This window comes from Microtus ochrogaster, chromosome X, assembly GCF_000317375.1.
Source record: "Microtus ochrogaster isolate Prairie Vole_2 chromosome X, MicOch1.0, whole genome shotgun sequence".
NCBI classification, from domain to species: Eukaryota; Metazoa; Chordata; class Mammalia; order Rodentia; family Cricetidae; genus Microtus; species Microtus ochrogaster.
Genome location: NC_022026.1, coordinates 39187434 through 39204536, shown reverse-complemented (window position 1 = coordinate 39204536; position 17103 = coordinate 39187434). Strand labels below are relative to the sequence as shown.

General features: G+C 42.1%; 1 protein-coding gene across 2 annotated transcripts in view; it reads right to left on the bottom strand.

Moving 5' to 3' along the window:
• Wwc3 (WWC family member 3) overlaps positions 1-15961 on the bottom strand; it is a 108977-nt gene extending 93016 nt beyond the window's left edge. Inside the window, exon 1 of one of the 2 annotated variants that reach the window (XM_013350590.2) lies at positions 15309-15961. In XM_013350590.2, coding sequence (XP_013206044.2) covers positions 15309-15592 — 284 coding nt within the window. In that variant the 5' untranslated portion in view covers positions 15593-15961. The remainder of the gene's footprint in view (positions 1-15308) is intronic. The other variant, XM_005358700.3, reaches the window with a different exon arrangement.
• Positions 15962-17103: the final 1142 nt, after the last annotated feature.

Here is a 17103-nt window from a genome sequence, read left to right as displayed (position 1 = left end):
CCATGCCTCAGCTACTTCCCTAGTCTCCTACAACAGTGACATGTTAACTCTTTCAAGTAGAGTGGCTTCCTAGCCTATTTTGAATCAAACCCAGAGTCCCTGTCAATAGATACTACAAATATCACTTTCCAACTGGCTCGTTGTTCATCACTTAAGTCTCTGTGAGGTTTTTTTTCTCCCTATAAAGCTCTTTACCCAGATGAGAGGACCCTTTATGACCATCTTCAGGGATTAGCTATAAGGCCACAGCCTCTCCTGATAATTTCCTCAAAAAGACTACCTATATGTATCACACTCAATCAGACTTCCTCAAGAAGAATTTTCACTTTAGAAAATACTAACATATTCACTATTGTCTTTGTGATCACTACACTACTTGTCCATAGGGACAGGTATGACCACTTGGTCTCAACTTTGTAAACACAAGAGATGGCTTATTGTTTGTCATGAGAGGTCATCTTGGGCTTGGTAGGGTACTGAGCAATGTTACTGGCTTCCAACCCACTATATGACCTTAGGCCACACTACCCCCACCCACCACCATGTTGTGACAGCCAAAAATGTCTTCCATCATTGCCAAATGTCCCCTGGAAGGCAAAAATTATCCCTGGCTGAGAACCACCACTTTAAATGGAATTTGTGAACCTAAGGGTGAAGATATTTTACAGCTTTAGGCACATATTGCTAGGAAAATACCTAAGCATACAGTGAAGTTAACTCTTCGTTGCTTTCCACTGCTTCTCTCTAACCCTGCCGAACCTAAATTCCCCTTCTCCTACCAAGCACATTAAGCACCACATGAACAAGGATTTTCTAGGACATGCATATGGACAAGGAGCCTCTACCTCCTCTCTCTACACTCTTGACAGTTTCCTTCAAAGATCCAACAGCAAAGACTTTATTGGAAAATTTTATTTCACCCCAAAAGTAAGGTCTACTGTGTGTACAACTAAGCATATACCTAAAGTACTGATGTGATGCAAGCAGATATGACAGAAAATCTTAACCTTGCAGCAAATTCCATTCTTAAAAAAATGGCTAGGATGATAGCTCAGTTGGTAAAAACTTACTTTGCAAACAAGAAAACCTGATATCAATCCCTAGAATCCACATAAAAAAGAAACATATAGTGGCTTGTACATGTAATCAGACAGATTTCTGGAGCTTACAAGTCAATCAGTCTAATCCATTTGATGAACATTAGACCAGTGAAAGTCTCTATCATACACACACACATAATATATGATATATATGTAGGTATATATGATATAAAATATGTAGACAGATATATAAGATATAAAATATTTAGATAGATATAAATAATGGTTGGCAGCACCTGAGAAAGGGCTCCCCCAAGATTGTTCCTTGACTTTCCACATACATATGTGCACCTACACATCCATGAGAATACCCCACACACATAAACAAAAAACAATAAAAAGAAATAAAATGTAGAACTTGTTATACAGTAGACACTGACCTAACTGTATAAACCATCTTGCTGAATCTTCAAAAGCACCTAGCAAATAAATATCTCCACTAAATTTTAGAGAAGAGGAAACAGTATCAGAAAGTTCACAGCAAATAGCAGAGCCAGAAGTAGACCTAGGCTGTCCCTTACCTGCAATCAATCAGTCCACACAGTTAGTGATACAGTGTAAGGTTAGTTAGTGTCCACCCTGCTTCTGGTCACCTGTTCAAATGCTAATTAAAATACAAAAAGTGTGGAATACAATTTTCAGAGGTTCATTCAAAATCAGAATGCTGATATTTAAAGACCTAAATGTCACATTGGTTCTCTTTTATCCTAATCTTGTCATATAACCAGATAATACTTCAACTTTCCTAAAACAATCAGAAATATGAGTGAGTCATCCCACATGACCAATGACTCTGAGTGAAAAAGTTAGCTGCCTCTGTCATTATTACCAGGCTGTTGTATAGTACTGTTCCCTCTTACAGTTGCCAAAGCTCCTAAGCAATAGTAACATGCGACTTCTTGGCACCTTGCCCTAACAATTGTAAGGACATTTTGAGAAGCCCCCAAATCCTTTTGCATGGTAAGAGGTTGCCAAGTCTAATCTACATAGTCTGATCTCTCCAACTACAAAGTCAAGGTAGCTATCTGAATTTTAAAGATTTTCCCTTAAAAATTGCTTGTACAAACTTTATTAGCTATACCCATCATACAATAAACTCTTCTTATCATGTGTACAATTCCAGGATTTTAGTAAATTTAGTGAATTGTATGACACATATTTCAATTTTAGGATATTATTCAGTAAGATATTTCTTGCCTTTTTGCCAATACCATCTCTTCTCACTTCTAGACCCAGACATCACTAATTCGTTTTCCACCTTTACAAATTTATAGTTTCTGGACACAGTAGTAATCAGAACATACAATCTGGTGTCTTTGTCTCATTGTTTCACTAAGCATCTTGTTTCTGAAGTTTGCCCAATAATTTCCCTTTTCATGTAAAAACCATCCTGTACTTGGGACTATACGCCACTAGTTCAAGCTGTATTGGGAAAGCCTGAAGAATTTTCTGTGACTCACTGTGGAATGAATCTTTTGTGATATACCTAGGATTATGATGGTCAAATACAGGAGCATATACTCATTCAGCAACAGAGTAGGTGGCAAAGATTCCTAGGGAAATTTTACTATTTCAAACCAAATCTCCATTATTTTAGGAGCTACATTTTGACTTGCAGATGTCTGTGATCTTCCTAAAAGTATATGAAAGCTTCCAGATGCTGACACCTTTATCAGAACACAGAATCACCCCCATCACATCTGATTTCCCAAGTTCCATGATTCCAAAAATACATGAAGCCTCAAAGCAAGTCTGTTTGGTTCTAAAAAGTCATTGGCATAGAAAAGAAACATTGGTAGAAATACTGGTGAAATCCAAATGTCTAAAGTTTGCCTATCAGTAATCTGAATCAAGATTAACTTCTCAGTTTCAACAAAGCTACTATAATAATATTAGAAGTTAACAAATTTTACAGCTCTTCAATAACTCTAAAATATTCCAAAATAGAGTGTGTTAAAAAACAAATAAGCTGAAAGGCATTATTTTAACCCTACATTTAAAAACATCATCTTCCTTCTAAGGCAAACATGAAGCAAAAAAGAAAAAGAAAGAAAAAGAGGAAGGAAGGAAGGAAGGAAGGAAGGAAGGAAGGAAGGAAGGAAGGAAGGAAAAAAGGAAGGAAAAAAGGAAGGAAAAAAGGAAGGAAAAAAGGAAGGAAAAAAGGAAGGAAGGAAGGGGTACAGAGGAGCATTACAATAAGAGTACTTTATTGTAAATATCACAGGTAACTAAAACATTTAAAAATAAGGGATATAAGTGACAGTATATGCGTTAATGACAGCTTATAGGAATGCCATGAGGACACTGGGCGGTAGTGCACACACCTTTAATTCCAGCACTCAGGAGGCAGAGACCAGCCTGGAATACAGAGCTAGTTCCAGGACAGCCAGACCTACACAAAGAAACCTTGAAAATCAAACTATAAAAATTAAAATTAAAAAAAGTAAATGCCATGATGAAAACTACAAGTGACACTGGGTAGAAAAAAAGTAAATGAATATAGCTTTGTGGGCTGGAAAAAAACCCAGAATCTCAAGAAAGAAATTGAAGAAGACACCAGAAAGTGGAAATATCTCCCACGCTTTTGGGTAGGCAGAATTAGTATAGTAAAAATGGCAATCTTACCAAAAGCAATCTACAGATTCAATGCAATGCCCAGAAAAATCCTTCACAGACCTCAAAGAATAATACTCAATTTCATATGGAAAAGCAAAAAACCCAGGATAGTCAAAACAATCCTGTACAACAAAAGAACTCTTGGAGGCATCACAATCCCTGACTTCAAACTCTACTACAGAGCTACAGTACTGAAAACAGCCTGGTATTGGCATAAGAACAGACAAGAGGACCAATGAAACTGAATAGAAGACCTGGATATTAATCCACACACCTTCAAACATCTGATTTTTGAAAAAGGAGCAAAAAATATCAAATGGAAAAAAGAAAACATATTTAACAAATGGTGCTGGCATAACTGGATATCAACATCTAGGAAAATGTACCAAACTCAAGTCCAAATAGATCAAAGACCTCAACATAAAGCCAGCCACACTGAACCTTATAGAAGAGAAAGTGGGAAGTACACTTGAACGTATTGGCACAGGAGACCACTTTCTAAATATAACCCCAGTAGCACAGACACTGAGAGAAACAATTAATAAGTGGGACCTCCTGAAACTGCAAAGCTTCTGTAAAGCACAGGACACAGTCATCAACACAAAATGGCAACCTACAGAATAGGAAAATATCTTCACTAACCCCCATATAAGACAGAGGTCTATTCTCCAATATAAAGAACTCAATAAACTGGTCATCAAAATAACACATAATCCAAGTTTTAAAAAAATGGAGTAGAGTCCTAAACAGAGAACTCTAAACAGAGGAATCTAAAATGGCTGAAAGACACTTAAGGAAATGTTCAACATCCTTAGTCATCAGAGAATTGCAAATGAAAACAACTCAGAGATTCCATCTTATACCTGTGAGAATGGCCAAGATCAAAAACACTGAGGATAACTTATGCTGGAGAGGTTGTGGGGAAAAGGAAACACTTCTTTCTGCATTGCTGATGGGAATGCAAGCTGGTACAGCCCCTTTGGATGTCAGTGTGGTGATTTCTCAGAAAATTAGGAAACAACCTTCCTCAAGACCCAGTAATACCACTTTTGGGTATATAGCCAAAGGATGCTCAATCGTGCCACAAGGACATGCGCTCAACTATGTTCATAGCAGCAGCATTGTTTGTCATAGCCAGAACCTGGAAACAACCTAAATGTCCCTCGACCGAAGAATGGATAAGGAAAATGTGATACATTTACACAATGGAGTACTACACAGCAGAAAAAAATAACATCTTGAATTTTGCAGGAAAATGGATTTTGAGTGAGGTAACCCAGACCCAGAAAGACAATTATCACATGTACTCTCTCATAAGTGGTTTTTAAACACAAAGCAAAGAAAACCAGCCTACAATTCACAATTCCAGAGAACTTAGACAACAATGAAGACACTAAGAGAGACTTACATAGATCTAATCTACATGGGAAGTAGAAAAAGACAAGATCTCCTGAGTAAATTGGGAGCATGGGGACCTTGCAGGGAGGATTGAAAGGAGGAGGGGAGAGGCAGGGAGGGGAGCAGAGAAAAATATAGAGCTCAATAAACATCAATAAGAAAAGTAACAGGGGAAAAAATCCAGAAACTCAAGTTTAACTGACTTAAAAGATAAGAAGACATGTATAATTTTATGTGAGAAAAAGTACTGGGGGTAGATAGCCCAGAGGTGTAATTCATCTATCCACACACCTTAGCAAGGGATGTTAGCAAGGGATAGTCTTTCATTTTCCCCAGTCACAACCAGCTCCTTCCTAGCACAAGGGCAGCAGTACAGCTGCTTAATCCCCACAGGGTATTATTTAGCTCCATGTCACCTTATGGAGGAGAAGGCCTTCTCTTCAACCATTCCTGCCCCATACCTCATATCTAAGATCAACCAGAATTCTGTGTCAAACAACTGTAGACTCTTATGCCAAATGTCAGGTTTAGTTCACTGTCGGGCACTATTAATATTTAGTGCTGGATCACTTTTGTTATGAGGGCATTTTTTTTTAAAATTCCCGCCTTCTCCCCGCCTCCCATTTCCCTCCCCCTCCCCCCACTCTTCTCCCTCCCACTACTCTCCCCCTCCTCCCTCCCCCTCCCCCTCCCTCTCCAGTCCAAAGAGCAGTCAGGGTTCCCTGCCCTGTGGGAAGTCCAAGGTCCTTCCCCCTCCATCCAGGTCTAAAAAGGTGAGCATCCAAACAGGCTAGGCTCCCACAAAGCCAGTTCATGCAGTAGGATCAAAACCCAGTGCCACTGTCCTTGGCTTCTCATCAGCCTTATGAGGACATCTTATGCATTGCAGGCAGCCCTTTGTGTAGGATACCCACCACCCTCCTTGGCCTCTACCTACTACATGTCATCCCCCTGTTGTAGCAGTCAAAATATCTCCAAATACTGTTAGATGTCCTGTGGAAGAGGATAAGAGCCTCCCCGTTTGAGACTTAGTGTTTAAAAGCAATTAGAATTTTATCAAGAACTGCAGATGGATTCCATCCTGAGTCAAGATAAGAAGAGGCCATTCTAACAAAATAGAGGCACTGACATCTTTGTAAGGAGGCATTCCTCTTGAGTATGCTAGAATTTATGAGAAAAATTCAAAGAAATAAGGAAATGTAAAACGATCATTACAAATCAGTAAAACTTGTTCCCATATACATGATTACATTCAACATTTATGGAGGACATAAAATATGAATGAGTTAAAAAAAAGATAATTTTAAAAAATTGATTTTTTTTCTTAGTTCCTTCAACCCCCAATTTCCGATTCCTCGCTTTTCATTTTGAAAAAGATCCACGGGAGTATTACAAAGAATTATCCAGGGACAACCGCATCAGACATCTATGAGATGATACACATGAAAAACTGATTAGTTGTTGACTGGCTTTAGGGAAGATAAGGAGTAGCTGCTAATGAACATGTGCTTTCTATGAGGAGGGGTGGCAAGAATTAGATAGTGGTGATGGTTGACAGCCTCATGAACATACCAAAGATGCTAAATTGTACCCCTTTAAAGTGGATTATCTTATAGTATGTAAATTATATTTCAAAGTTTTAAAACTAAGCAATAGATATACTAATTAAAAGGCAAATTGAGTCAACTCCACACAATGAGACAAAGAGTTTATTTATTTTAGTTTTTAATTTTATTTATATGTATCTATGTATGTATGTTACATCTGGTGGCCAGAGAGACGGTTGGAATCCCTGGAGGTGGAATTACAGGCAGCGTGACCTGCCTGATGTGAGTGCTGGGCACTGAACTCAGGTTCACTGAAGAGGAGCAAGCTCTTTTAATCACTGAGTCATCTCCCCAGCTCCGAAAAAGAGTTTTGAAACGCAGAAAAATCACATGGCCAAGCTTCAGGTATGAGTTCTCTCACCTGGTAGGAATGAGGCTTGTACTTAGAAGCTGCTCAGGATGTCCTGTCTGTCTCAGTGGTCCACCCACAAACACTGCACAACTAGCCACCTGGGGGTGGTACAGATAGCCTGGCTGCACACCTTGTTCTTTGCATTAACATTCTTCTCATCTCCTTCCCATTCATTCCCTGAATCCCTTCCATTTAAAGACACAGAGCATTTTCCAGATAAAAAACACTGGGGATACCACAGGCCCATAACATTCTTTTGAGATGTATATGCTTGCTCTACACTTCCAGACCTGAATAAAGGCAGAACCAAGTCTCTCACTGCTTTTCTGTTCACTGAAGCTAGGGATTCCATGGCTTGGAGCATCTTAGGCAGCAGATATCACACACAGGTATACACACCAGTTGAGATTACCCTCAGAATGGAGTAATATTCAAACTAATATATATTCCCAAAGTTTCATATGCTGGTTCAAGGTTTCTGAGATTCTTGTGGGTAACTTTTGTTCTTTATCGAAATATGAAACTGTTCCTCTCTAGTGCAGGCCTACCATCACCTGAGAAAACCTCCAATAGTCTCTATTGCTGTGAGATGTCCAACCTGCCCACCATTCTTACTTGATCAGCTCAGCAAAGGATTTAGTACTTAGGATATAAGACTCCACACTCAGCCTGTCGGTGGTGGTGCATGCCTTTAATCCCAGCACTTGGGAGGGAGAGACAGCTGGATCTCTGGGAGTTCAAGGCTAGCCTGGTCTACAGAGTAAGTTCCAGGAAGGCTCCAAAGCTACAAAGAAACCCTGCCTCGAAATACAACAACAACAAAAACAAAACTTCACACTTGAGCCACAAGAAAGGTGGATCCTAGAGAAGAACTGCAAGAAAATAGTGGGAAATGCATAGTATCTGTTTCATTGTCATGTGACAAATGGGAGGCTGGTACTAAAGGCAGCAAGCTGACCTGGTGCTTTCATTCTCCCTAGGATACAATGCGTAGGAGTAAGATAGTTATATTTATTGATGCCAAGACAAACTGCTAAAAACCAAGGGGCTTCAACCAACTCAAGTCTATTTTATCTCACAGGTTCAGCTCATTCTGTTAAAGTCAAGGTGTCTACAGGGCTGAAGCTCTTTCTGCAGGTTCCAGGAAAGCATTCTCCTATTTGCCCTTTCCAGTTTCTGAAGGTTGCCTGCATTTCTTGATTCCTGGCCATGTGACTTCAATCTCTGCTTTCACTGTCATATCCTCACCTCTCTCTCATCCTCATCTTCCTGCTCCCCCCAGTAAGCCCCCATTGTGATACTGGATCCATGCAGATAAGGCATGATTATCTCCCTATCACAGAATCCTTACCTTAACTGTATCTGCAAAATCTATCTTGTCATGGAGGGTAACTTATTAACGGGGAATGAGGCATTAATGTATCTGTCTTTAAGAGGTCATGATACCACAGAGGGGAATAAACATCAAACAACAAAGAATGCAAAATAAAATAACCAGAGGGTCCAGAACAGCACAAAGGGCATAAAATTTAGCCTACTCAGGGGAGGGTCAAATACATGGTCCCTCACTGGCTGTAAGAAAGGGGTCTCTGAGTCAACTTCCCATTGACCTCAGTTTCATCATGTGTTCATCTATACTTTATGTAGCCATGACTGGCTTCTGATGAAAGCATGTATGCAAATGCTTGGCACATAATAAAAGGTATATGATATGTCTGCCATATCCATAGAGCCAGGGTCTGGGGTTTGATTCAATGACAGGGTGTTTGTCTGGCACTGACAAGGCCCTGAGCTCTGTCTCCAGAAGTTGGGGGAAAAGGCATGGAATCCCAATGGAGAGAAACTTACTGCGTGAGGCTTATTGAAAAAGACGAGTGAAGCAAGGACAGCATTTGCCTCACAAAGGCAGGGCCCTTTCTGATATTACTTGCTAGAGTCCCGAACCTTGGAAAAATGCTGAAGAGAGAAAAGCTATGCAACATACCCTGTTAAATAAATGAGCAGAGATAGGATACTTAAAGTGGGTGTGGACTGGATGAGTTGCATGCTAGAAAAGGCAATAGGTCAAGGGTCAGGAGATCCCATGGCCTTCTAACTATGGGCAGAAAACACCACTTAGCTGGGCTCTCAAGTGTGAAGACAGGAGTTTGAACAAGATGTTCCTAGCTTTTCTGGTCCCAAAACTGTGGCAATCTCAGCTAGGAATGGTCTGGCCCAAGTCTCCAAGCCTTCACATACAACTTCTGGGCCAGTCATATTAGTTCATTCTCTTATTTGTTTGGATCACACTCAGCACTTCCTCATCTCCAGGAAAAATTTCATGGGCCTCCTCTTTATCTTGCTCAGTTCTATAAGCGCTTTAATATCTTGCTCCAAGACGTTGATGAAGAAGAATAAAAACCAGTCCATGTTCAAGAGAGCTCTTCTAGCAGAGTGAGACTGTTAAATACTTTTCTCCCTCCAGTCATGAAACATGGAATGCTGGGAGAAAGAAGGGCGGAGTCAGAGAGGTGCCATGGATCCACTGGAGACAGATGCTGAGAATTTTACCTGGTAAGCCACTGTTACGTGGCAATACACAGATTAATAGAAATAGGTTAAATTAAGATGTAACAATTAGCCAATAAGAAGTTAGAGATAATGGGCTAAAAAGTGTTTTAATGAATATAATTTCTGTGTGGTTATTTCAGTTCTGGGCAGCTCGGACAAACAAGTGGTCTTCCTTTCACACACAACTGGTTAAGGTACAGACTGCTAGACATGACAATGCCACAGGGCCATTGCACACCTGAACTAACAGCAGCTGTGACTGCCTGTGGAAGGCCTGCACAAAATCAGGCTAGCTAAAATCTTGGCACGGATAAGGAAGGGCCTCATGAAGTCCCACCCAAGATGGAGACTGGTGGCTGTAGAAAAAATAGGTTTTCTCCAAAGATAAAAATTCCTGAAAGACTACCACAGGAGATGATGATCCTATACCTATGTAAATACAGGCAGCACTAAGTAGATTCAGTGAGTTTAAAAAGAGAGAGAACAGATGAAATTGTAAGAGAAAAGTGAGAGGAATTAGAAGGAAAGGAACCAAAAGAGCTGGTCAAAACACTTTATATACATCCATGAAATTCTCAAGAAAATATATAAGATAAATAGTAGTGTAAGTTAAAAAAAAGAGAGAACTCTCCATTCTTTTCTTGGAAGTTATTTAAAACCTAAGGAATTGAATTAATCATGGCATTTCCCATGACATTTATAACTTTTGTTTGCTTTATATGTTTGTTACTTTCTCCCTCCCCACCCCCCAAAAAACCCTTGTTCTGTCTCCACGTAAAGTCCCAGCATGAGAGAGGTTAATAATCTTCATAAATATTTCCTCGTTTTATTAGATTTAGATGAGACAATTGATTTCTACAGAATTTAACTTTACTTATATTCCATCCGATTTTTTTGTTTTGCAAAGGCAGACAATATCAGCAGAAGGCCCTGGGCAAGAAGCCAAAAGGCCTATCTCAGGCTTACCAGGTGACCCTGTCATGTCACTTGACCCACAGTTTCCTGAAGTGAACCTAACAGAGACTGTGATACACATTATTTCCACTTCCCAAATCAGAGTGAAAGGAAAGAGAAGGAAACTTGGAGACTTCTAAACATCCGAGAGCTATTTTTGGAAATCAATGACTTTTCCATTTACTTTTCTTGGAGAAAAAAAAAGAGAAGGGAAGAAAAAGAAAGATATTAGATTGAAAAGTGGTAGTTGACATCTAAATGGACACAAAAGGAAGATTCTTTCCAGGGGCTGACCCCGATGGCTTTTAAAGCCAGAAACTCCCGCATGTTCATACAAACACTATCTATAATCTTAAAGAATGAAAAATGGAAAAATCATTAAGTTGTTTATCGGAAAGCTCAACTTAGACAGTTCACATAACCCAGAAATAGACTCTGTGAGGTAAATATAGTCAAGCTCCTATTAATTAATACTGAATAGTGGTTCCAAGAAGGTAGCAATGTTATCTGGCTCTGTTATAGAAGGCTCCAACTTAGCAAATACCAGAACCAAGATTGTTTTCTCCTTAAGGCAAAAGGTTGGAGTCAAATACTCCCATGTCTTGAGCATATAATAAATTTTGTGTGTCCTTTTCCTGTGCAAAAAAAAAGAAGAAGAAAAAGAAAAAGCCTGCTCAAGGGACTTTTAATAAATCACAAAATTCTTACATGCGGCACCAGGTCAAACCCCATCTAGTGAACAAATGGCCCTCAACTCTCATACCATGACATAACTGTAGTAGTCAACCATTATTTACACTTAGCTCTGATAGCAAATATGATTTCACAGTGTTTTATTTTTAATTTGGACAGGGGAACATGCCAAAGTGTGCATGTGGAGGTCAGAGAACAACTTTGGGGAGTCAGTTCTTTCTGAGTCGTAGGGATGTAGCTGAGGTCATCAGGCTTGGCATTAGGCACCTTTAAGCACTAAGCTGTCTTGTGGCCCTCAAATGTGATTTTGCCCACCGTTCTTCATTTCCAGTAATGTAAAACTACCACTAGGCTACAAGAAACAGAGTGGCCAGTTTCAACAACTGAATCCTTGAATAGTGTAATTCAAGAGAATTATGTAGGAAGTACACACACACACAACTGTTAAAGGCACTAAATTGTTTTTTAAAAATCAAAAAATAACCTTTATACTATATTTTCTAAGTATAAGATTTATAATTATTTTCTATAAGAAATAACTTTCTGAGCTGGATGGTGGTGGCCCACACTTTTAATCCCAGCTCTAAGGAGGCAGAGGTAGGTAAATCTCTATGAGTTCAAGGCCAGTCTGGTCTACAAGAGCTAGTCCCAGGACAGCTAGGGCTGTTACACAGTGAAACCCTGTCTCGAAAAACTAACAGAAAAAAAAATGAAAAAAAAAAAGAAAGAACTTTCTAGTAGCCGGGTGGTGGTGGTGTATCCCCTTGATCCCAGCATTGGGGAGGTAGAGGTGAGGCAGACAGATCTCTGTGAGTTGGAGATCAGCCTGGTCTACAGTACAGAGTGAGTTCCAGAACAGCTAGGGATGTTACACTGAAAAATTTTGTCTCCAAAAATAAATAAATAAAAATAAAAGGAAGGAAGAAAGAACTTTCTATCAGGTGGTTAGCATAATGTATATGTAGTATATGCAGAATATATGTAAATCACAATGGCTTATTTGGTGATCTTCAAGCCATTGAAACAGCAAAATAATTTCACAACATTAAGCTGACTATGAAAATCATATAAACAGTACCAATCTATGAAAAAATGAATTCAAATACAAGGGTGGTTCACAACAGAACTAAAAAAATTCTGTTTATAAAATAGAGACACTTTTTTTCATGGACATGTGTAGCCACATCTGTAAAGATGTTTCCCTAAATTGCATGCTCTCTATTACTTTAAAAAAAATTAGAGGTACAATAATTCACCAATATGCTGAGCTGAAAATATCTAATGTTATTAAACATTGAATGGAATTACTTTAACATTCTAGAAGAGATTTTATTTACATTCTCTGGCCCCCGGTTATTCTGCTTACAACAGTATACTTGATGCTATTAAGAATTTTGTTACATATGAAATAATGTTGAAAGTCAACAACAGTTTTCACCTACCACATTTATTTATTCCTCTATAATTTTATTTTCTTTAAAAAACTTGCTTTTCCCTTGCTTCTCCTATAATTTCTGTTTGGAAGCTATATGGTGAAAGTTTCTTAAACACCATTTTCTAGACCTCTGAATGAAACAAGATCCATAACCTGTCAGATGTGTACATAGAGAAAACATGGTGTTCTGATATGCAGTCTTGTTCATATAATAAAAGTTAATTACAACCTTAAAGAATTCCTAGTCACCTATAAAAATTGGCAACCTTGTGTTTTCAAAGAGGAAGAATGACTAGCACACCCTTCAGCAGGCTCCACTGAAATGTTTGTGGCTTGCTGAACATTCCATACATATTTCATGCAAGGTATTATGGGAGCTGAAGTTCAAGCTGTCCCCAGCTGAATTTTCACTCACTATAAAAACAATGTCTCAGAAAAGTACACACATGTTTTTACTTTACAAAAAATGCAAAATATCCACTTTTGTTCATTCAATCAACACTTAGCACTTAGAAAGGGGACTTTTAAAAACCTGTAACCTAAGTAATATCTGAAAGGGGCAAAAAATGTTATTCAGGAGCAAAGCAGATTTGTGGAAAGAAAAATCTACAGAGACAAAGAACCTAGAAGACGATTCCTGTAGGACTTATGTTGTTGGCTATACCATTAAAATAAAATGATCACACTTATGTTTTTGTTATAAATCTCTTTTGCAAAATAGCCACAATTGTTATATTATCCTCATAAAGTAGGGCTTAGACTTTGCTAAGCAAAACACCCCTTTTCAAGGCCAAACCTTGCTATGCAGCGCAGACTTGCCTGGAACTCTTGATTCTCCTGCCTCAGCCTCCCAAGAGATTAAAGACATGTGTTACCATGCCCTGCTTTAAATACTAGTTTAATTGGCTCATGTTCTAGTGATTTAGGACTTTAATAAAAATACGACACAAAAGAACATCACATTTCAAGCAGTTCCACCAATTTCAGAATCATCCAAGGTTTGATCAAACAGATGTGGCTCTCACATTTGGTTAAAATTATATGTCATCTGATTTTCAAAATAAGCATTTTTTGAACCCACAAAACTAAGATTGGATTTATGTAGATTTCTGTGTCCAGAGGTCTGCAAAGGTTAGAGGGAATGTTCAGGAACCACAATTGTTTAGATTTGTTTTGCTCCATCTAAACCCATAGAAATCTTCAAAAAAAGCTAGCAGTTTCCCTCCTCAAAAGTTTATTTTCAAAGACAGTGCCATGCAGGCTGCCTTTCCTGTGTAGGTGGGAGGAAGCAGCCTTTTCAAGTCTTGAAATCACTAGGAAGCCTACAGTATTTCCTTTTTGGCATCCAGGCCAGGGTGGAGAGAACTTGCTCCAGAGAGGACAAGATATCAGATAACCAGTGGAAATACTTGGTTTCAACAGAATTCCCATTTACACACACACACACACACACACACACACACACGCACGCACGCACGCACACACGCACGCACGCACACGCGCACACACGACATCTCTCCAAAAGTAGTTGATCCAATGGAACGAGGAGATACTTTATTACATGACATTAAGTAAAATCTGGCAGTGCTTTTAGAAGAATCTGTTTTTTACTTGATCAGATTTATTTACATGAACGGGACAACTTTGTGCCCTGTGCATATCTTGCACAAAAAGGAAACTTAAATTCAACTCTTGTTTTTCACTTATTCCAAAAGCATATGGGACTAATCATATCCCATTCTGGCCACAATACACAAGGCTATTTCAAACAGAATTTTAACTCACTTGATTTTAAAGGCAGTACAGCACCAAAAAGTTTACGAACAGCTTCTCCTGACTCCAGAAGGGTTGGGAATACTTTTTTTTTTTTTTAATGCCCGTCTGGCAACAGGCTTTGGATGAAAACCAGACTGAGCCCTCCAGGCAGGGAACTCATTCCCTCATTCTCAAAAGTGGCGCCCACGTTTGTGTGTTCCAAGGTGACAGCGCATCTCGCATCTGCCAAGAGCTGGGTATCCCTATTCCACCAAAGCCGGGGTGGTGGGCCGCCCAAGGCCCAGGGTATGGATGGGCGAGGCCACACCGCAGAAAAAGGAAAAGAGGGCCATCCGTCAGACTCCAGAGAGGAAATTCCAGGGGCCCAGCTCCCAGGCCCTGGACAGCGGGTAATGTGAGGCAATCGAATCAGTGTCCACCCCTCGACAAGGGGCCAGAAGGCGATATGAACTTCGCGTTCTGGAGACTCCAGAGTGGTCACCTCCATCCTGGGCCAGAGTACTGAGAGAAGAAGGGATGTGCGGCTGGAGAAGAAGCTCAAATCCCATCTCAACACCAGGGGCCTCCCGTACTCCATCCTGACTCTGGGCCCAAAGGTTGGAATTGTTACAACCATAGACAGGACTAAGGGGGTACAGACAAGGTCCAGTCTTGGGAAAGGAGGCACTCCGATGATCCCCATCTCAGCACCTATCCTGATCTGTGGGCCCAGGGACAGAGACATCCAGAGCGTTCCTGTCTATTCCACGCTGGGCTGTACGTATGGCCAGCACATCCTCTAAAGTGTCACCCTCGCCCACTTCCACAGCCCCCGTTGGCCCACTTACCGGTCGCGGGGATCAATCCATGACGTCTGGCGCGTGTTATGGTCGATGTAGAAGACGCGGCCGTCGTAGTCGCGCGCCTCCTCCCAGCCGGCGGGCAGCGGCAGCTCGGCGCTCTCACGGGCCCGCGGCTGCGGCGGTACCGAGGGCACAGAAGGTGCGGGGACCGCGACGGGGGGTGCTGGCGGTGGCGGCTCCCGTTGGGGCTGAGCAGGAGGCGGTGGCTCTCGCTGGGCCTCCCGCGACTGTCCCCGCCGTCGCCGCCGGCCGCCGCTCAACCAAGGCATGACGGCTCGGGCCCCGCCGCCGCCCGGCCGCCCCGCGCGCGCCGCCTCCTCCGCCAGCACTAAGGCCGGGCGACCGGGGCGCGGGGGCGGCTGCGGGGAGCCGCCCGCCGCACCCGGCGCATCCTCCACTGGGCGCCCGCGCACCGGCACCCGACAGGCTTCGTGAGCCTCTAGCTGCGCTGTCCTCTCCTCTGCGATGGCCCAGGTCGCTGCCACGCGCGAAGTCACAGTCCCAAAACCGGGGCCGCGGCCACCGATAGCAGCGGCTCCTCCACTCCACAGGCCGGTCCGGCCATCTTCGCTCCACAGAGCCGGGTCGGGAGGGCGGGGTGTTCCCACGCCACGCCTCGTCCAGGCTAGCCCCGCCCCAACTTGATGCTCTTCTTTCACTCTCCCTCCCAGGCTCCTCCTCTGCCCCGGGCCTAGGCTTCCCCCTCCCCAGCCCCTTGCTCCGCCTCTCCCTTCTCTCCCTCTCCCTCGCAGCTCCTCCTCCATTTCCCTCTCGAGCTCCACCTCCCCTCTCAGCAACTCTGCCCGCCCTGCGTCCCCTCAGGCGGCTCCTCCTCTGCCTGCCTTCTTCGGTTCCACGCGCTCCTCCTTCTTCTCCTCCCTCTTCACACCACCTCCCCCGGCCTCGGGAATCCGCACCCGGGCCTGGACGGGCGCCGCCACGTCAATCCGCCCCCGGGCCACCTCTGAGAGACAGGAGGGCCTAGAGGACCGTGCTGCACCCGATCGCAGCCTGCACAGGACTGACTCCTGGAGAGGGCAGTCACCGCACTTCACCCGCCCTCAGACCCTAGACGCCTGGGGTCCTCCCCTCTGCGCACCTGGGGGTGGAGGCTGAGCCTTTGGTCTGTTGACTACTCAAACTCTAGACACAGACACAAAGTACGCAAAGCCGCAGGAGCCAGCGGAGGAACACCCACAGCCTCCTAGGTTGAAGCAGAGGACACAATGTAAGAGGACATCTAGGGTGGTGGCAAGCTCGTGGCTCAGCAAGGAGATATTCAAGAGATCTACCTAGGGTCCATATACTGGATTCCAGAACCCTCTTTTTGCCCTTTACCCAACTCTACAATCCCACAGTTTGAGGGGAAACCCTAGAAAGCTAGGGCTGGCTAGGAAGTCAGATCACTTCGAAACCTAACTGGTATTTCTGTTCTATTTCTATTTCACAGCGGAGAAATAGAGACCCCCAAAGTGAAATCGGGGACTTTCTCGAAATTCCCCAACTATAGATCCAGGGCCATAATGCACTAGTCCCATAGAGCATAGAACATGTTACGTTTTTTAGGCTCAGTACTGTAAAAGCGTTTATACTAAGTCTTAACCATCTGTTGAAATCCTGCTCTTGAGGAAAACATGCTCCCCGTGTCCACCAAAGTTCACAGTAGTTTTCATTCCTTGGGTGCTGTTGTTTTTTATTACCTTCTGATTTTCTTGTAAAATGGTACTATTTTATAAAAGGAAGAATTTTGTCTAAAAAGATTGTGAAGATACAAAGACTG